This window comes from Malus sylvestris, chromosome 5 (genome assembly GCF_916048215.2).
Source record: "Malus sylvestris chromosome 5, drMalSylv7.2, whole genome shotgun sequence".
Lineage (NCBI taxonomy): Eukaryota > Viridiplantae > Streptophyta > Magnoliopsida > Rosales > Rosaceae > Malus > Malus sylvestris.
In genome coordinates, this window is record NC_062264.1 from 44388595 (window position 1) to 44408882 (window position 20288).

At 41.0% G+C, this 20288-nt stretch overlaps 4 protein-coding genes across 8 annotated transcripts in view; 2 read left to right on the plus strand and 2 right to left on the minus strand.

The window, feature by feature from the left end:
- Positions 1 to 2452, plus strand: part of LOC126624319 (G-type lectin S-receptor-like serine/threonine-protein kinase RKS1) — a 31183-nt gene extending 28731 nt beyond the window's left edge. The window contains exons 3-9 of one of the 4 annotated variants that reach the window (XM_050293383.1): positions 408 to 450; positions 562 to 699; positions 921 to 1048; positions 1171 to 1381; positions 1497 to 1734; positions 1829 to 1979; positions 2062 to 2452. In XM_050293383.1, the coding sequence (XP_050149340.1) occupies positions 408 to 450; positions 562 to 699; positions 921 to 1048; positions 1171 to 1381; positions 1497 to 1734; positions 1829 to 1979; positions 2062 to 2367 (1215 nt within the window). In that variant the 3' untranslated portion in view covers positions 2368 to 2452. The remainder of the gene's footprint in view (positions 1 to 407; positions 451 to 561; positions 700 to 920; positions 1049 to 1170; positions 1382 to 1496; positions 1735 to 1828; positions 1980 to 2061) is intronic. The other 3 variants (XM_050293384.1, XM_050293381.1, XM_050293382.1) reach the window with 3 other exon arrangements.
- Positions 2453 to 3792: 1340 nt separating this feature from the next.
- LOC126624344 (protein PLANT CADMIUM RESISTANCE 12-like) lies at positions 3793 to 6160 on the minus strand. The gene is made up of 5 exons (XM_050293410.1): positions 5642 to 6160; positions 5262 to 5325; positions 4915 to 5079; positions 4530 to 4595; positions 3793 to 4400 (listed from the first exon to the last, which is right to left on the minus strand). The coding sequence occupies exons 1-5, from the start codon at positions 5932 to 5934 to the stop codon at positions 4239 to 4241; spliced, it is 750 nt and encodes a 249-aa protein (XP_050149367.1). The 5' UTR covers positions 5935 to 6160; the 3' UTR covers positions 3793 to 4238.
- A 2253-nt stretch (positions 6161 to 8413) lies between these two features.
- Positions 8414 to 15971, minus strand: LOC126624340 (E3 ubiquitin-protein ligase CSU1-like). The gene is made up of 2 exons (XM_050293408.1): positions 15596 to 15971; positions 8414 to 9360 (listed from the first exon to the last, which is right to left on the minus strand). Exons 1-2 carry the CDS (start codon positions 15832 to 15834, stop codon positions 8688 to 8690), a joined length of 912 nt encoding a protein of 303 aa, XP_050149365.1. The 5' UTR covers positions 15835 to 15971; the 3' UTR covers positions 8414 to 8687.
- Positions 15972 to 16338: 367 nt separating this feature from the next.
- Positions 16339 to 19411, plus strand: LOC126624345 (universal stress protein PHOS32-like). Of its 2 annotated transcripts, none has more exons than XM_050293411.1 (2): positions 16339 to 17213; positions 17348 to 17407. In XM_050293411.1, exons 1-2 carry the CDS (start codon positions 16526 to 16528, stop codon positions 17368 to 17370), a joined length of 711 nt encoding a protein of 236 aa, XP_050149368.1. In that variant the 5' UTR covers positions 16339 to 16525; the 3' UTR covers positions 17371 to 17407. The 2 variants fall into 2 exon arrangements, with proteins under 2 accessions (XP_050149368.1, XP_050149369.1); XM_050293412.1 differs by lacking the exon at positions 17348 to 17407 and adding an exon at positions 19150 to 19411 and having other exon boundaries at positions 16340 to 17213.
- Positions 19412 to 20288: the final 877 nt, after the last annotated feature.

The window sequence follows — 20288 nt, forward strand, 5'->3', positions numbered from 1 at the left end:
AACTATGGTCTGGGCCAAAATATCGGTGTGACCTGTATGGAGAGTGCGGTGCCAACAGCAAATGTACCCCTGACAATGTCAATTTGTTTGCGTGTGAGTGTCTCCCAGGGTATGAACCGAAGTCTGTCAATGATTGGAAGATGAGAGATGGTTCGGACGGGTGTGTGAGTAAACGAGTTGCGGTATCAAAGTGTAGGAACGGAGAAGGGTTCATGAAATTGGCACGAGTTAAAGATCCAGACACAACCAAAGCAGCACGGCTGAAAAAAGGTATTAGTATCAAAGAGTGTGAGCAGGTGTGCTTAAGCAATTGTTCTTGCACTGCATATACGGTCATAGAATCTGAAGGGCGCAGTGATTGCTTGACATGGTATGGTGAGTTGCTGGACATTTTAGTGCGCACAGAGGTAGGGCAAGATCTACATGTACGTGTGGACAAAATCGAATTAGGTACCACTTCTTGCCATGGAAAAGTTGCATTATAAATTTTTGAAATTTGTGGAACTTACTGTACTACTGGTTTTGTTATTTTTTAATCCTTTATCCCACTCTTATGTGTAGCTGAAAATTCCAGAAATTCGAAAGGTTTTCTTAGAAGGAGGGGTATGCTGGCTGTTCTGATGTTGTCTGTTGTTCTAGCATTGGTACTGATGGTTGCGTTGACCTGTTGGAGGATTAGGAAACAGAGGAAGACAAAAGGTAAGAAGTAGTCAGCGATTTTGAATTCTCGAACGGTTTCATCAAATAAAAGCACTCCACTTGTAATGCTTGTGCAGTTTGTAAATCATATCAAAGCACTGCCATTAGATAGAATCCATACGCACAAGCTCGATGTAAAACTTATATTTCTGTATCGTTTGTCAATGAAAATAGAACAGTGAGAAGAAAATGCAGACAGTGATTTCTTTTATTGTTAGCAGTTGAGATCGAAGAAACTAGGAGACATCCTGAATTGCAATTTTTCCATCTGAGAACGATAATTGCAGCTACGAACAACTTCTCTCAAGTCCAAAAACTTGGCCAAGGTGGTTTTGGCACTGTTTATAAGGTTAGTCCCACTTTCGAAGAGTTGCAAATTTCATTATTAAGGAATAATCACAACATAATAGCTTGACAAAATAAGTAATGATTATGTGGAAGCTTAATGATAAAACTGAATAAAAACTTCAGGGTGTGTTACGAAATAATCAGAATATTGCTGTAAAAAGATTATCCAGAGCTACAGGACAAGGAGTTGAAGAATTCAAAAATGAAGTTGCGTTGATAGCGAGACTTCAACACAGGAATCTTGTGAAACTTTTAGGCTGTTGCATAAAGGGAGAAGAAAGGATGTTAGTCCTGGAATACTTGCCGAACAAAAGCTTGGACTACTTTCTTTTCGGTATGTCCGTAGAGGAAAGATTCATTTGTTCACGCCATTTCTCAAACTATGAAGCATATCGTAGTCGAATATGTCACATTTATCTGCACAATTAAAGTCAAATATCTTGATGCAGATCACACAAAAAAGTCCTTGCTGGATTGGCAAAAGCGATTCGAAATCATCAATGGGGTTGCTCGTGGGGTTTTGTATCTTCACCAGGACTCAAGGCTTAGGATTATTCACCGGGATCTAAAAACCAGCAATGTCCTTCTCGACGCTGAGATGAACCCAAAAATTTCAGATTTCGGCATGGCAAGAATCTTCCATGGGGACCAACTCCAGGATACGACCAACAGAGTTGTCGGAACATAGTAAGAATCGCTATTAACTCACCTTCCATTAGCTCTTTCATCGCTTACTATTCTTTGGCTGTAACGCTTTATTTTCTTCATATGCATAATACAGTGGTTATATGTCACCGGAGTATGTAGTGTTTGGGAGATTTTCAGCCAAATCGGATGTTTTTAGTTTTGGGGTCATATTATTGGAGATTGTAAGCGGCAAGAAAATCAACAGTTTCTGTCAAGAGGATCATTTCATAAACTTATTAGGACATGTGAGTGGCACAAATTTTGCAAACAACCAACCCTTTTTATTTACTCATCCCATACGTGTTTAAAATTTACTGTCAACTACAGGTTTGGCAGTTGTGGAGTGAAGACAGAGCCTTAGAAATTGTGGATTCGTCACTGGAGTCATACGCACCCGACGAAGCCATGAGATGCATTCAAGTCGGGCTCTTGTGTGTCGAAGAAGAGCCGAAGAACAGACCATCCATGTCAACAGTTGTTTTTATGTTGAGCGGCGAAGCATCTGCTCCATCTCCTCAGCAGCCTGCATTTGCCTCGAGAAAAGATTCATGTAGCGATGCTGCTGTTCCATCAGTTTCCAAAGGATCGTGTTCTATCAACGACGTGACAATAACTAAATTCGAAGGTCGATAACTAAATTCTGATGTCGTCTGTGATAAAACATGGTCCTTCGGGAATTGAATCATATATGTTGAAATGAGACTTTAGTTATATAGGCCATTTCATACACTTTCGAATACCTCTTGGATGTATCTATTAATATAGAACTCTTTCCACCAGTTATGTCTCCCAAATCAAAACGTTTTTAATATTAATTAAAAACTTAATCCGAAACTAAAATCAGTTAATATACGAATTAACATCACACCTATTGGAGACCTTGTGTTCCTCGATGTGGGACAATTGAGGCATAAAACTCCAACAGATTATTCTTTGACGAAACTGATTTGACTGTCAACATCCAAAGTCTCCTTGGTTTGAGTCGTGCTGCCAGGTGCCGGGTAAACTCTTCAAACAAGAAGCAGAAATCCGACAGAAAAACATAAACATCAGCGACAATTCTTCTGTCAAATTATGAAAGACACGGCCAGAGTCTCACTTTTAACAACACCGACATTGTTTTTAATTTAGTTACCACCAGCAGTTTGACAGGTGTGAAGTTTTATTATAAAATGTTGTGGTATTAGTTGGAATCAAACTAGCACGTGATAGTACGGGTCTGCTCGTTGCCTCTGATACCATATCAAATTATCATAGAGATGAGCCAAAGTCTCACTTCTAACAATACAGATATTGTTTCCAACTTATTAATTACCACTTGCACAGTCAGACCAGTGTGAAGTTTTATCACAAAAAAAGCTTCGGTATTAATTGGGATTCTTCAGGCCCGACAACTCCAGTAGTTTCAGGTACGTCGGAATGTAGTATGCAAACAAACCTGAAAAAAAAACAGTTGTTTGGGTGGCGTGGCAAACAGAGACAACCCCATCAACGATAGTTCCGGAGTTGTAGAAATTCTGCTGCTGGGAACAATTCGATTTGGTCCACGAATGTGTGTCCATGTCCAAACCAGAAGCACTTTTGTAGCTCAGCTTTGAGGTTCTGGAAATTTTGTAGTACTACTTTAGTGGCCATTGATAGAGGACTAATTTCTAATTTATTTGGATTGAATTCAGAATTTCAACGGGGTAAAAATGAGCCATATTCCACATGGCATGTCCTGAATTCGATTTCTAGTCTGGTGAATCGCACAATGACCAAAAAGAGGCTGAAATGCCTATGTGAGTCTTCCCGATCATGAAAGTACGGATTGCCGACGTAAAGCCGCCAGCTAAAGGACAAAATGGGTTGTGTACCACATGCTGGTATTATTATGATTTCTCCAAGTCATTAATTAATTAATCATACGTGGTTTTGGAGTAAACTGTCAGATTTCCTTTTGAACTTTCACTTAGTTTTCGATTTCCCTCCCACCGTTAGTTATCCATAAATTTCATCTAAATTAACGTTAACGTGCACACCACGTGACTTTCCTTTAAGAGCAGAAGCGTCACTCCGTTGATCAAAAGCATTCATCCATTCACCGTTCAATTTGCTCTTCTCAATATCGCCTGTATTAAACATTTCCAAACCTAAACAACATTACAAGAAGCAAATCTAGAGAATGGGGATCAATCTAAGAAACCCCAGCAGCACATCATATGTACAATTACAATTTTACACCTGGGCAGTGAAGTCTTCATCACATAATTTACACCTTCCACGGCTGAAAACACAGCAATTACAAGGTGGAGCAGGAATCTAAAGCAATTCTACTTCCCGATGGTGACCACAGCAATCTTGAATGTAAAATGTTTTCCTTCCCGATGGCAAGGCATAACAATCCTTGTAGCCGAAGACATCAAATAGAAAGTCCGACTTCCAATCATAGCTGTGGCCACTTTCTGGAATGGCAAATGCCCGGCTTATTTAACTCGTGGATATTCACATGAATCTTTACTTTTCTATAAGCAGCAGAGATCAGGGGATTTGATCGAGACAATAGGTGGCGGTTGTAGCTCAAAGAACGATTTTGCACCTTCTCCAAGGCTACCTATGCATATCGTATCACCTCGACCATGCCAGGTGCCATCTTGGACATTGTTCATCTCCAATGTTCTGGATTCCTGCTCATATTGTAAAAATACCATCCATAAGTTTCAAAAAAATCAGATAACCAATCAAAATGAAAAGCTCCTGTCTACATTTACTTTTGACAATCATATCATAGGTTTAGGTTCTCGAAGGATAATCACCTGACATAATGCACAGCACGGGCAGATGAGATGGTAGATGCAATCATCCAAGGAACTATCACTACCCTGAAAATAACAGGCATTGCCCGCAACAATGTTAGGGTAATTTGTGTATAACCACGAAAACGATTAGAAGGCATGGATTAGAATAACCATAGATTCATGAAACAATTCATTACAATTGAAATGATCGATCATATAGCAGTAACAGCACCTTCTCCACGAGGAGGGAAAAGCAAACCATCTAAACTAGCACACCCACAGTTTCGGTATTTTTCTATACCTAATGTCGCTTTTCTCCATTGAATAACCATTTAAGTTATAAGACTTGAACATTGTTAACTGGAATTAGTAAGAGATAGTTTAACAAAGAGAGAAGGCTTACCCTGATGTTAAATTTCTTCTTTATCTGTGTTCGGAAGTACCCCAAATACGTTCCTAGTGAAATGCTGAAAGCAACCGCCAAATATAGAAAGCAGTGCTTCTTGGTGACAATGAAGGCAATGCCGTTGAGAAGGACAAGAACAACGAGGATCAAATGAAGAACTCCCTGCAAAATCACATACCGAAATTCAGCATCTATCTAAACCAGCCTTATTTACCCGAAAACCAAATCTTCGAATCCAAACGAGCTGAAAGCACACAGGTTGTTCAACAGCTACATCTAAAGCATCCTCAAATTCCCACTTCCACAGCTACCAAAACAATCACAAAAAAGATAGATGCAGAAACCTGTAACGAACAAGGACCGAAACCAGCTCGTCTCATGTTCTTCCCAAATCTATAGCATGGGCAACTGCAACATCAAAATACATGGCAAAAATTAGTCAAAGATTAGTCAAAGATTAGTCAAACTAAACAAGCAATTCAAATTCTCAACAAAAATAAATAAAAAACACATTGACCCAATCAATTTCTTTGACTACTTCTGTATAATTCAACGACAGGCAGAAAATATGTATCTTCAGCAACAAAATACGACACGAAAATGATTCGAAAAGTACATAGAAACCAAAGCAAAAGAAATCATCTTTACAACAAAGATTAAAACTTTCTCTCGGGAAAAGGATCCGGGAATCCAAACAGCAAAAGAGGGAGAGAGGAATACGGACCAGAGGGATTCGAGAGCAACACGACGGTCATCGAAGCATTCGAGGACTTCACCTTCCCACATCCTGAAGACGCCACCCAAGTCCCCTGCGTCTCCGTCTTCCTCTCCTCTGGGGAAGCTCTGGAGCTTGGCCGCCAGCTTGCCCTGGGTCTGCAATGCCACCGTCGAGCAGAGCAGGTCGAAATCCACGACCGCCATTCCACTTCCCTCCAAAAGCCTCTCCTTTTCTTCCCCTTCCGCCGTTTCCTCCGCCTTCTTCAGCAGCACCGTCTCTTGCTTCTCCAAATCCCCCATTTTCCGAACCCCAAAACCAGAAGCTCAAGCTCTAGGGTTTCCTTCTTCCTCGCTGCTCCTTTTTATGCGGGTTTTCGCTTTTTGGTATTCAATGAAGGTGATTCTCAGAAGAAGCCATGAACTGAAAATATTTATTTAAATAGCAAAATAAATAATATTTAAATTTTGCATTTTTTTGTGGGATTATATTTATTTGTGAATGTGAGCTTATGGGGGCGGTGGAGATTGATGTTGACGATTGTCTGTTGGCGAGGCGGGTGGGGTTTTAGTTGGCCGGTAAGGTAATAATTCGGCATCAATTTACCAACGGCCCCTCTCACTTATCACATTCTTACATGTCAGCCCCAAACTTTTAATTTGATTGTGGACCTCTAAATCTTTTAAAACATGTCAATTTGTCCATAATCGTCAAACTCGGTCACATATTTTATTATTTATCAACTGAATAAGACTTGAAGGTTATTATTTATCCACCTATGAAGGTCACCATTCTTTGAAACAAAAGACGCCACTAAATTTTTTCTAAGCCTATATTTGTCGCAAAATAATTTTTGGTTGCCAAAAACAAATTTTAGCGTTTTCAAAGGCATTTAGAAACAATCTCTAAATTAAGAGGGCATTACCAGAATTTTGACTAATAATTATTTTCCCTTTTCTTTTAATTTTGTTGTGGACCCCGTTCTTTTTTGGTTGATGAACGGCCTCTGCGGTTGTCATGTTAAACAGAGATATTAGGAGGAGATTTAGGAACCACCTCTCGTTTAATCCACCTAATTAACGGCCTTCTTTATTCTTTAATTCGTTTGTCTGTTTTCTTTTTTTCTGCCAAGTTTACTGGTCTTTGTTTGGTAATCCACCCTCGTCCCATTTAATATGGCATTTTTTTTTTTGTAAACAAACGACGTCATTACGGCAGATAACGCTTTATCGCAATAGTAAAAAATAATGAACTTTTATGTACTGTGGTGCGGTTCGATCCTCACCGATCTCTTTAGATACTTTCCCTCTCCAACCAATTGCGATAAATGATTAGCATCAAAATGTAACTGTTAGAAAACTATGAATTAGATTGATTACGAGATAGTTGATTCGAACAGACAACTCATTTCTTTTCTTCTTCCTCCCGACTTTGTCCTCTCATCTCATATTACACGAAAAATCTAGAGTACTCCAGACTATCGCCCATGTATACAGCGACAATGTTGATATCCGAGATTCCAATTATTTTGAGGTTATTTTACGATAAATATTGTTATGATGGTCTAAAATACGTATTAATTGATTGATAGAAAGAGAAAATCACGCGACGCCGGGTTGCCGTTTAATTATGTCGACATTATTTAAAAAACAAAGGGATGAAGCTAAATTATGGTTCACGATATTAGGTTAAGTCATTAGTGGGGATAATATTCTAAGATTAACGAATCAATCTTACTTTATCAATAAAGAAAATTAATATAGATTGAAACGATGAATAAAAAATAAGTCGAAGGAGCGATAATGGTGGGTGAGAAAAGAATCAATATGGCTAGGCCTTAGGTGCTGTAAGTGGAGAGATTTTTCAGTATTCCTGTCACACGAAGTGATACACCACATGTTCCTATATAAATGGTGGGTTATGTGTGTTAAAAGGTTAATAACTTAAAAATTAGAATTTTCTACCACTTGCATAAAAACACATGGTGTACCATCTGTGTTCTCGTCACAACTAAAAATTTTCCCCGTAAGTGCTCGTCGATAGCAAGAAATTTTTCATTGTGACGGGAACACGAGTGGTATACCACGTGTTATTATATAAATGGTGAAAAGTTTAATTTTTTTAACACACATATCTTATTATTTGTATAATAACAAATGATATATCATTCCATATTCCGATCACATTAAAAAAAAATTTCGTCAACAGCGCCCACCGGAGCGTGAGCTGTATTTGCGACGTTCCATGCATAATCCCACTTGGCTGAATCATATTTATTTAATAATTGGGGTTAATTAATTTAAGGATTCTTTAATTAAAGGTTTAACGGATTGGACTATATTTTAAATGATCCGATATGTATCGCGTGCGTGGGGACCGATAGTGCTGGCTCATTGCTGTATGGATTTTGTTTTAGATAAGCACGAGCTTTTGATCCATTCCATAGTTTCCAATAACGTGTTCTCTCCATTACTCTAAAACACGAGAGATTTTTCAATATGATGAGAGTACAATCCGATACACCAAAACATTTAAAAAAAATTATAATCACTTGTATTATGACACTTAGTATACCAAACTAAATTTCTGGCAAACTGAAAATTTCTCCTCAAACACCCCACATGCAAAAAGCTTACCAATAAAATGTCAGCATCCTATTACAAAGGCTGGTCTATGTAAAACATTAAACCGACAAGAACTATGCAACGAAAATGTTACTGTAATAATTGCACTAAAAGTACGTAATAACCTTTGAATTACCGTCACAGTGACAGCATGGTGTAAGAAAGCATCATTTGTGAGGAGGTCCCACTGTTTTAGCAATTATCAATTATCTAGGATTTAGTTTATGGTAATCCATGTTTAATTGTTCAATAACTATAGCTTCACGCAGAATAAAACATGATCAAGCAATGCATAGGAACAAATCAACTTACACATACTGCCTACAAAATCATAAAAGCCAAAACAAAAGAGAAGAACCTTTGGTGCAACTTCTCTTTTCTTTTCTTGAGGATGAACTTAATCCGGAACCACTCCCCAAATCCTTTCAAGGTTAAGTCTTCGCGGCGGGTCTCACCAAACCTAATCCGGAACCACTCCCCAAATGCTTGAAGTCTCTTGCTTCAAGATTATCATCGTGCCCTGCAAAGCCTGTTCCTCCTTTTGCCAAGTTCACCAAGTTCCTTTCTTTGCATCCCTTGCTGCAAACAAGGCAAACCTTATCTACAGCCATGAACTTATCAGCACATTTCTTACAAAAGACATGCCCGCATGAACTAAGGGCCACGAGCAACAGCGTGTTGGTCAAAGTAACCTTACAGCTCGGACAGATAAGTGTCTTATCCAGATATGAAGTCTTCTTCTCGTTACTGTCTTCTGTGTAATACACAGAGAATAGGGACTTCAGCTTTAGTTTCTCATTTCCTTCTGGACAGACCGTGCTCATAGAGGGAGCATCTACTTTAACAGGAGCTGCAGGTGTAGCAGAAGGCAGCCAAAAGGCTTTCATTGTCCGAAGAGCCTCCTCTTCATAAGAAGTGACCTTCACACTGTTTGCCCCGTGGAAACCAGTCTTATCTTGGCTCTGGTTTCTATCATTGTATTGTGGAATTGCACCGTGGTTTTGCTGATCAAAAGCCTCAAGCTCTCTAGCTTTCTGCTGCATTAACCGATCATCTTCCTCGTTCTTTTCTTGCTTCTGCTGAGCAGTATGTGCAGCTAGCTTTCTGGCAAGTGGAAGAAACACCTTAAGCACAAACCACATAAATGATAGAATTTGTAGATATTTAGGGGTGGTGAAAGGCCCATTGCATACCCGTTTATTTGGGTACCATTACCAACAAGGTGTATTTCACCATCACCAGTACCAACACCACCATTACTACCTTGTTAGTGGTGGTACAAAATAAATGGGTATCCGATTGCCACCCCTATTGATTACACCTTGGTGAAATTTTACTCCAGAGTTACTGCAAGGAAATACAACCAAAAGGCATCAAGCTCGGCCAAGCTCACATCTTCCAAAGGATGCCTCGTGGAAACCAAAATACAATCAAGAACAGCCAACTACAAAGATCACAACCAGCAGAACAATGAGCTTGCTATAACCAAGCTTACATGCTCAAAATTAGTTTCAGTCCCATAATTGTCTCCTTATAAATATAACTGGGTTGATAGTCCACTGAAGTCCCCCAAGGAATCCTAGAACCACTAGACTCCAGGGAATTCCCACTAAATCTATGAACCAGATTCCCCAGTTAAAAGCAACGTCATTCAACAACAACAACAACAAAGCCTTTTCCCACTAAGTGGGGTCGGCTATATGAATCCTAGAACGCCATTGCGCTCGGTTTTGTGTCATGTCCTCCGTTAGATCCAAGTACTCTAAGTCTTTTCTTAGAGTCTCTTCCAAAGTTTTCCTAGGTCTTCCTCTACCCCTTCGGCCCTGAACCTCTGTCCCGTAGTCACATCTTCGAACCGGAGCGTCAGTCGGCCTTCTTTGCACATGTCCAAATCACCGGAGCCGATTTTCTCTCATCTTTCCTACAATTTCGGCTACTCCTACTTTACCTCGGATATCCTCATTCCCAATCTTATCCTTTCTCGTGTGCCCACACATCCCACGAAGCATCCTCATCTCCGCTACACCCATTTTGTGTACGTGTTGATGCTTCACCGCCCAACATTCTGTGCCATACAACATCGCTGGCCTTATTGCCGTCCTATAAAATTTTCCCTTGAGCTTCAGTGGCCTACGACGGTCACACAACACGCCGAATGCACTCTTACACTTCATCCATCCAACTCGTATTCTATGGTTGAGATCTCCATCTAATTATCCGTTCTCTTGCAAGATAGATCCTAGGTAGCGAAAACGGTCGCTTTTTGTGATCTTCGCTAGATTGCTCCGATCATTAGTGTGGATAAGTATATAAATGGATAGAGATAGGAAAGCAAACACAAGATGTACGTGGTTCACCCAGATTGGCTACGTCCACGGAATAGAAGAGTTCTCATTAATTGTGAAGGGTTTACACAAGTACATAGGTTCAAGCTCTCCTTTAGTGAGTACAAGTGAATGATTTAGTACAAATGACATTAGGAAATATTATGGGAGAATGATCTCGTAATCACGAAACTTCTAAGTATCGGAGTGTGGTGTCGTCTTGACTTGCCTTATCTGTCTCATAGGTAGATGTGGCATCTTCTCTGGAAGTACTCTTCCTCCATCCAGGGGTGGTATCTTTAACTGGTGGAGATGCACAAGGTAATGTATCAATTTCACTTGAAGCTTACTTGTAGTTTCAGGTTTGGTCAAGCGCGATACAAACCATGTAGTAGGAGTCCCCCAAGTCGCCGAGCTAGGGGGTCTGCTGAAAGAGGTGACAGACAAGGTAAGCAATCAGAGCTCCGACTGATTGTTCACCTTCTCCCCATCTTGCAGCAGCATGAAGGATAAAGAGAAGAAAAATGAGAAGAGATGATATGAGATACTTTTGCTTTTGAAGAAGTAACTTTCCACAGGCTTATTCTTGAACTGAGCTGGAGGGTTTTCTGGTTTCCTCCAGAGTATAAGGCCGACTGAAGAATTTGAGGGTCAAAACAAGTCCATCAAATCTAGAGTACATTCCACCCTGCTGATATGGGATACTTTTGCTTTTGACAGAGTAATGGATGTATCGGCACGTGTGCTGTTACGCTTGTCTCCACATGCTTCCTTGTATCCTTCGCACTTGCCCTATCTGTTCCTCAAGCAGATGCGGAATCTTCCCTGGAAACATAAGATTATGAAGATGAGTACTCGAGAGCAATGCCAGGTAAGTAATCAGGTAAGGGGTTCCAGGCAGTCAGTTCCTGGCTGGAAGCTTGATTCCAAGTGCTGACTCATTGCTCTCTTTCTCCTTATCTTGCAGGTAAAAACAAGGCCAAAGGAAAAGACAGGGAAAAAGCATGATATGGGATACTCTTGCTTTTAACCCTGATGATATGAGATATTCTTGCTCTAGTATAGCTTGTTTGCAGAGGTATTATCGGGGGAAAGAAAGCTGAATATTTCGAAAAGCTTCGTTGGGAGTGCCCTCTCAGATATGATGAAGGGTTGAGCATTTTTGCAGGTCTGCCTGTCCGTTGGGGATGGAGGTCGACATATATAGGAGTCTCCCTAACAACAAGTAGTAATGCTATTCCTTTACCCTGCTTGGTCATAGCACGGTAGTGGGAGCTGCCAGTTTCACATGTTTTAACGCTGTCAGAGCACTTTGACAAAGTGGTCTGTGGTATCTGGCTCTCGAGATTCGGAGAACGATGCCTCTTCGATTTTTGAGAAAGCAATCATGCTGGGGGTCTAGCTCTCTAGATTCGGAGAGCAGTGTCTCTTCGATTTTTGAGGAAGTAATCATGTTGGGAGTCTGGCTCTCGAGATTCGGAGGGCGGTGCCTCTTCGATTTTGGAGCAAGCAATCTTGTTGGGAGTGTTGTCTCGAATGTGAGTAAAAGTTGGGCATGTTTGCTAGTCTACCTTGCCACGAAGCACAAAGGTTGACACACAGGGACTTTCCAATTATCCAGCAATGGTACTGTTCCTTTACCCTCTCTTCGATTTTGAGAAAGTAGTCATGTTGGGAGTCTGGCTTTCAAGATTCGGAGGACGGTGCCTCTTCGATTTTGGAGCAAGCAATCTTGTTGGGAGTGTTTTCTCGAATGTGAGTAAAGGTTGGGCATGTTTGCTAGTCTACCTTACCACGAAGCACAGAGGTTGACACACAGGGACTTTCCAATTACCCAGCAGTGGTACTGTTCCTTTACCCTTGTGGGTAATAATATGGTAGCTAGACCTTCAAAATTTATGTGTCTAAACTTTGGTAGTGCTGTTTCTTTGCTATTCTTTTACCTTTCTTGGTCAGAGCGATGTAGTGGGAGCTGCAAGCTTCACGTGCTCAACTTTGGCAGAGAACTTTGGCAAAGTTATATGTGGTACCCATGAGCTATTGTTGCGTGTGGGAAGTGGATGATTGAACAGTAAGATTGATGTGCTTTCTACTTCACCAGAAGTCTTCGACAGAATGCCCATAATTTCTGCAAAGCTGAGTGTGCGTGTGACAGGTGCTGACAAGGCTAGAAAAGTAGGTGCCTCTTCGATTTCTGAGATCGGCCCTCGTGGTCTCTGAGCAGCCCAACTTTTGAGAAAGCGAGCGCCTCTTCGATTGATTCGGAGAACGATGCCTCATCGATTTTTGAGAAAGCAATCATGCTGGGGGTCTGGCTCTCGAAGATTCGGGGAGCAATGTCTCTTCGATTTTTGAGAAAGTAATCATGTTGGGAGTCTGGCTCTCGAGATTCGGAGGACGGTGCCTCTTCGATTTTGGAGCAAGCAATCTTGTTGGGAGTGTTTTCTCGAATGTGAGTAAAGGTTGGGCATGTTTGCTAGTCTACCTTGCCACGAAGCACAAAGGTTGACACACAGGGACTTTCCAATTATCCAGCAATGGTACTGTTCCTTTACCCTCTCTTCGATTTTTAAGAAAGTAGTCATGTTGGGAGTCTGGCTCTCGAGATTCGGAGGACGGTGCCTCTTCGATTTTGGAGCAAGCAATCTTATTGGGAGTGTTTTCTCGAATGTGAGTAAAGGTTGGGCATGTTTGCTAGTCTACCTTGCCACGAAGCACAGAGGTTGACACACAGGGACTTTCCAATTATCCAGTAGTGGTACTGTTCCTTTACCCTTGTGGGTAATAATATGGTAGCTAGACCTTCAAAATTTATGGGTCTAAACTTTGTTAATGCTGTTTCTTTGCTATTCTTTTACCCTTCTTGGTCAGAGCGATGTAGTGGGAGCTGCAAGCTTCACGTGCTCAACTTTGGCAGAGAACTTTGGCAAAGTTATCTGTGGTACCCATGAGCTATTGTTGCGTGTGGGAAGTGGGTGATTGAACAGTAAGATTCATGTGTTTTCTACTTCCCCAGAAGTCTTCGACAGAATGCCCATAATTTCCGCAAAGCTGAGTGTGCGTGTGACAGGTGCTGACAAGGCTGGAAAAGTAGGTGCCTCTTCGATTTCTGAGATCGGCCCTCGTGGTCTCTGGGGAGCCCAGCTTTTGAGAAAGCGAGCGCCTCTTCGATTTCTGAGATCGGCCTTCGTGGTCTTTGAGCAGCCCAACTTTTGAGAAAGCAAACGCCTCTTCGATTTCTGAGATCAACCCTCGTGATCTCTAAGCAGCCCAGCTTTTGAGAAAGCAAACGCCTCTTCGATTTCTGAGCAGGCGCCTCTTCGATTTCTGAAGCTCCGTCGAGTGCAGATTTTTATAGGGGCTGGCATTAAGTTCCAAAGCACACTTGAATCTCCACCAGTAGAAGCTTCATTCTTGCACTTCTAAGATCTTGATTTGTCCGACCTCTTCTCTCTTCAACACCTTTGAAAATGTCTGGCCCCTCCGACCGGCGTTTTGACTTGAACCTTGTTGAAGAGGCAGCCCCGCCTTCTCCAGACAACATATGGCGCCCATCCTTCGTCTCCCGTACTGGTCCTCTTACCGTTGGGGATTCCGTGATGAAGAATGATATGACCGCTGCGGTGGTGGCCAGGAACTTTCTCACTCCCAAAGATAACAGACTACTTTCCAAACGGTCTGATGAGTTAGCTGTTAAGGATTCGCTGGCTCTCAGTGTTCAGTGTGCAGGTTCTGTGTCTAATATGGCCCAACGCCTATTTGCTCGAACCCGCCTATTTGCTCGAACCCGCCAAGTTGAATCATTGGCGGCTGAAGTGATGAGTCTCAAACAGGAGATTAGAGGGCTCAAGCATGAGAATAAACAGTTGCACCGGCTCGCACATGACTATGCTACAAACATGAAGAGGAAGCTTGACCAAATGAAGGAAACTGATGGTCAGGTTTTACTTGATCATCAGAGATTTGTTGGTTTGTTCCAAAGGCATTTATTGCCTTCGTCTTCTGGGGCTGTACCGCGTAATGAAGCTCCAAATGATCAACCTCTGATGCCTCCTCCTTCTAGGGTTCTGTCCAGTACTGAGGCTCCAAATGATCCCCCTCCGGTGCCTTCTCTTTCTGGGGCTCTACCTACTGCTGAGACTTCTCCTAAGCAACCTTTGTGAAGGCTCCCTCTTGTGTGTTTATTTTGACTCATGTATATGTACATATTTGTAGCTTATCGGGGATATCAATAAATAAGCTTTCCTTCATTTCAACGTCATTCAGTAATGAGAATATAAAACTATACTACTAACCGAGCATATAAAGAAGAGCTATTTAAGGATTATGTTAGTCAACAGGGGATCTCAAAGAACTAAAACTATAGATCCTTCATTTTCACTATTTCAATTAACATAGAATGTATTTCTCCGAACCTCTTTGATCCCGTAGAAGAAAACCACATTGAAGTAGTAATAAATAGTAACAGGAACATCAAGTGCTGATGTGACAACAAAACAGAGTCAGGCATATTTGGACAAACCTTCTTCACCTAAAAATACCTAGTAGAGAGACATAACACACAAAAGGGCAGAATGTAATTCAAATGAGATACCCCTATGGCAACCTCCAAAATCGGTCATATAACTTATGTCTTATAAAGCTAGCTGGTTTATGAAGTTGTTTATGAAGGGATTCAATACCAAAGACACAACAATTGTAGATGGCATTGAATTATGACCACCAAGCAAAATCCCACTTTCGAATCTGCGATTCAATGCAGTCTGGGGCCACACAGCTTGAAGCTCTCGAGTACACGGTGACATTCATACTTCTGCCCAAAAGCTCTTACTGACTCCCAAATCTCACTCTCCCACATACAAATTCGTTTTATCACAGGACTCCCACTAAAACACAAAACTTAAGAAACCCAATACAGCCAAATTCACAGAAATAAAGGACACCAAATTGGACGATAACCATCGAAATTATGCAAAAAGGAGAGTTCGAGAAAGGAAGAAAAGCGGCATACACACCTGTGGATGTCCTTCTTCTGAGAAAGCAAGCACTCGAGAATGCATTCCTTGCAAAAGACGTGGCCTTTCTGGCAGCACATGGGGTCGATGAAGGGCTTGAGGCAGAGGCAGCAGGCGTCGAAGGGCTTGATGGAGTCCCTGCCGAGCCGCTCCCTCTGGGTTCCATAGCCGAGCTTCTTCTTCTCGTCGTAGGTGAAGAAAGCGAGGTCGTTGTTGTTCTTCGAGTGCCTCTGTGGCATCTTTTCGAATTGGATTAAAATCTACTCTTCTGATCGTGGATTTTAATTTTTCGGATTTTCGATTTGGGAATTTTGGGGATGGAGACCTAGCCCTAAATAAAGTCTCATAGCCTTGAAATCCGATTTGGATTTCGGAATTTCATTGGCAACGCCATTTTAACGACATGTCGTGCACGTTAGCACAAATTGCCATTTTACATGAAAATCACATTTTCTACTCTCAAGTTTCGTTCAATTTTAAATTCATTTAACGTCTTTCTAATAGTTTACGATTTATACTAATTTTGAACAACCGTTATAAAAATTTGTTAAGTTAATCATTAAACGATGATTGGTCCTAAATATAACTGTCATGTCATAATTTAACTGTTAACTTAATAAATTTCTAATGATTATACAAAATTGATACAACGTCATAAGTCATTGTATAAAATTGAAGAAACTATAAGACGTATATAGTTTAAAATTAAATAAAAAAGAAACAACAGACAAATTAAAGATCACTTCTATTAATTTTTATTCTCAAAGGCTAAAATAAAAGTTATGGCAACCCCGAACCATTTTGCCAGAAAGTGTACCCAAAATTCACTTAAAATATTTGCGACCTCCGCACACTCTCTCTACTGAAAAGAAAAAAAACTCTTTGATTCCCTTTACCATCGTTCTTCTCAAATATTCCGATTATATCCCCATGGCTTCTCCCAGAAAGAGCCCGTTATCGGAACCCGGAGATCGCCAGTCCGCTGCGGCAATCGTAGTCCAACCGTCGTCCCCGCGCTACCCTCCCAGCGGGACTCCCACCTCCGGAGCCCAGCGCCGAATCGGGATCGCCGTCGATCTCAGCGACGAGAGCGCCTTCGCCGTTAAATGGGCCGTCCAGAACTACCTCCGCCCCGGAGACGCCGTCATCCTCCTCCACGTCCGTCCCACCAGCGTCCTCTACGGCGCCGACTGGGGCGCCACCGACGTCTCCATCCCCGAGGACCAGGAGTCCCAGCAGAAGCTCGAGGACGATTTCGACAATTTCACCGTCACCAAGGCCAACGACCTCGCCAAGCCGCTCGAGGAGGCCAAGATGCCGTACAAGATCCACATAGTCAAGGACCATGACATGAAGGAGCGGTTGTGTTTGGAGGTCGAGAGGCTCGGCCTCAGCGCCGTCGTGATGGGCAGCCGGGGATTCGGGGCTTCTAAGCGGACCTCCAAGGCCAGGCTCGGCAGTGTCAGTGACTACTGCGTGCAACACTGCGTTTGCCCTGTCATCGTCGTGAGGTTCTCCGATGACAAGGATGATGAAATCGACGCCGTAAAGCAAGGTAATTTTGACTGCCCCGTCGTGCCTGAGGAGGAGCCGGAGTTTCATGATGCTTTGGATAAAGGTTTGAACTTTGAGCTCTCTCTCTGTCATTCTTCTTTAATTCTCGATTATTACCATGCATTTGTTGTTAATCCTGCTTTTAATCCATCAAATCTCATAATTAGTATTAGAACTGCAATTGTGCATTTGATTCAGAATCTGTGTTTGGAGATGATTAAAGGTTTGTCCTTGGGATTAGCTTGGGATCAATGTCTGATTAGTAGGTAATCCTGCTTCAAGTTCTTGCTTTCCGAATTTTGTTTTACTCAAGTGATCCAATTCTTTAAGCTCTATTTAAGCCAGTGCAAATCCAAAAGTTTGCAAAGTTGTATGTTTCCTTTGTTTTATCTCTTGTGCCAAAAACATTGCATTCAAGAACGAGAGCCGTCACAAAAAGCCTTCTACTTTGCGTTGGGTTATTTAGATGGTTTCCTTTTTTTCATCATTCTCTCTGAAGTAACATATTTGTTTAGCACGTAATACACGTAAGTAGGAGGCAGTTTATTATCTGAGAGCGATAAGTTGAAGTAGCTAAACACCTGGGTGGATGGATGTGAGGCAAGGGCATGATCCACTTGCTTGTCGCCTTTGATTTTTCTTAAATGTAAATTGCAAATAATGGCTTCATCATTAACATTCCCTTTTAGATTTTGAGACATCGAGTTTAACGCTGTTTCAGCATTCATTGTGTAATTTTAGCACCAATTTCACCTTTAAGGGCTTCAATTAGTACACACATTTGACTTCTGGTAAAATATAACAGTTAGGTATTTGGATTCTCAAGTTTTCATTTGATTGTGTTTCTTGTAAGGAATAGTAATAGAAGTCTCTTTATTGGAAAGAGTTATAATGGTAGAAGGAATAGGAGTCTCTAGGATAAGGTTATAATTGATGTTTCATGGCATCAAATAAGCGAGTGTTTTCCCTTTTTGTTGGTATCGTAAATATTAGTATATGTCGGTTGCACGAACAGTATTTTTCACGGCGTTTATACTTTTGAAACAAACTAATGTTTTACAGCCAACATTCCTAATAATCAATACTCGAAAACAAACACATGCATTAATAGGAGGAACCAGTGGTTTTTGTACGAGCGTTCTTGCTAGTGCTTCATGTTTTCTATATGGATCCCTAATTCCCTACTACCATTCTTTAAAAACATTCACGCAAATAAAAATGGCAGATTGTAACTACTAGTTGTGCTGTCATGTTACGTGTAGGCTTGTATGTGTTATCCTTGATAGTGTTTTCATTGTGGATCCTTACTACCATTCCTTCAATTGTTTGTGCTGCTATGTGGGTGATATACATTGGATTATCTGAAACCTGCTTCACTAGAAGTTTCTTCTAGTGGAAACTGAGGATTTAAGAACGCTGAACAAAAAGGGGTTCATGATGGTTTTAGGTTGGTGTTTGATAGTGATTGAGTCTTACCCGGCATGCCATATGCTTTGCATTGTGACAATCCTATTTGCATGATACTTTGATTTGAGTCCTGTTAACCCTAGAATTAGTTATGAATAGTCAATGATAAGTGTTTTGTAAGTGCTGACACTTGTAAGGTTCCTCCCCAAGATGGCTAGGTCTTTTGCACTGTAGGGCCTTTAGGCATCATGATCGAACGTGCAGTCCACACTTGTGTCACTCGGCTCGATGAGTTCCACGTAGTAGGTTGTTTCTTCAGAATACTAATGTCCATGTGGTATTGAATCATCTGGTCAAATGTTTCTTCATGCTCAGTACCAAACATAAGTCTTGTGCAGAAGGATTAAGTCAACTCTGGATTTCAATGATAATCTGGACATCCATCCTTTATTTGTTGGAAATTATTCTCGAGCCAATGGTTTTGAACTATGTATATAAGTTCATCTTCTCAGAGCTTTTTTCGTAAGTTTTATATGGTTTACCTCTCTGTCAACAATTCAGTTGGAAATTGACATCGAATTTATGCCTTGCAGATGCCGATAAGGCGCGCTGAACAACAGATGGAGATGCTGGATGAGCTTTCAGATGATGTTGATCAAATACTCCTGGTTCATGTGTAATCACATTGTATGGAAAAAGTGTGGCGGTACTACTGAGTCTCTGTTTTTGCTTTCTTTTATTCCGGTATGGCGGGTACTGAATCTACTGATCGTTGTTTTAACCACCTTTTTACTGCATTCGCATGGTTTATGAAGCTCCGGGACGATGAATAATGGATGAGTGTCTTTCTTCTTCCTTTCAGTATTCTGCACGTACAAAGCCTGCACTTTCATCTTGTTGCATGAGTTTTGATTAAAAATAAAATAAAATAAAAAACTAAAAGCTGGCCACCCACATCTTATTGGTGGGCCTTTTGCGGGCTTCATAAGGTAAAATGCGAATTTAAGCTCATACTTTGGTGATGTAAGCAAAAGACGAGAGACATGTGGTGTTAATTAATTGAAATCTTATAATTTAAGGGATTGAGATTCATTTCGAATTTCTGTGTTTGGAGCTCGTAGAGTGAGAGATGCGGATCATTCAATTTCAATTCTACGACCCTCATCCCATTGGCCAACTTTACAAAAACTCAAGAACTAGAACGGTCCAAATCTCTTTCTCTTTTTCTTGAAAGTTATGGATCTCTCGTTCTACGGATTCCGAACATTAAAGTTCAGAGTGGACATCCCGTAATTTAAGTATACAACCTACTTGATGTGTCATAATTTAGAATATAAAAATAGTATTATAACATGAGTGTTGGACATCCCCAACATAAAACAGTCGCACCAAAAAAATTACTCGTAATCCTAAAAGAGACGATCCAACATAAACCTTAAATATCACACATCTCTAGGTGTGCAACTTTTGAAATGGATCCACCACACAACCTCATTGTCTCCCTCTGCAAGTAGAAGCAAAGAATTTCGATTTTCACCACAAAACAAATCCCCAAGGACGCTCTCAGCCCCTTTCTTGATCCCTTATTTATTTTCATTACATCTTAATTTTTGTTTATTAGCTTTCTTAATAATCACTAATCAACTTGCAATTAAAATACTATATTGCTAAATCATGATTTATGGTACGCACGTGGTCATGTTCCACGATTTGACCCCACCGCCTTCCCGTG

What these genes read in the sequence shown, in the direction of transcription:
- LOC126624344 (XM_050293410.1), bottom strand. Translation starts at nt 5,934, where the DNA reads ATGGGGGATTTGGAGAAGCAAGAGACGGTGCTGCTGAAGAAGGCGGAG. An exon ending in TCGGTCCTTGTTCGTTACAG is followed by an intron (nt 5,080 to 5,261) that starts GTTTCTGCATCT and finishes GTGATTTTGCAG; the next exon opens with GGAGTTCTTCATTTGATCCT. An exon ending in AGAAGAAATTTAACATCAGG is followed by an intron (nt 4,596 to 4,914) that starts GTAAGCCTTCTC and finishes TGTTATTTTCAG; the next exon opens with GGTAGTGATAGTTCCTTGGA.
- LOC126624340 (XM_050293408.1), bottom strand. Translation starts at nt 15,834, where the DNA reads ATGCCACAGAGGCACTCGAAGAACAACAACGACCTCGCTTTCTTCACC. An exon ending in CAGAAGAAGGACATCCACAG is followed by an intron (nt 9,361 to 15,595) that starts GTGTGTATGCCG and finishes TCCACTTGCCAG; the next exon opens with AAAGCTAGCTGCACATACTG.
- LOC126624345 (XM_050293411.1), top strand. Translation starts at nt 16,526, where the DNA reads ATGGCTTCTCCCAGAAAGAGCCCGTTATCGGAACCCGGAGATCGCCAG. An exon ending in TCATGATGCTTTGGATAAAG is followed by an intron (nt 17,214 to 17,347) that starts GTTTGAACTTTG and finishes CATTTGATTCAG; the next exon opens with AATCTGTGTTTGGAGATGAT.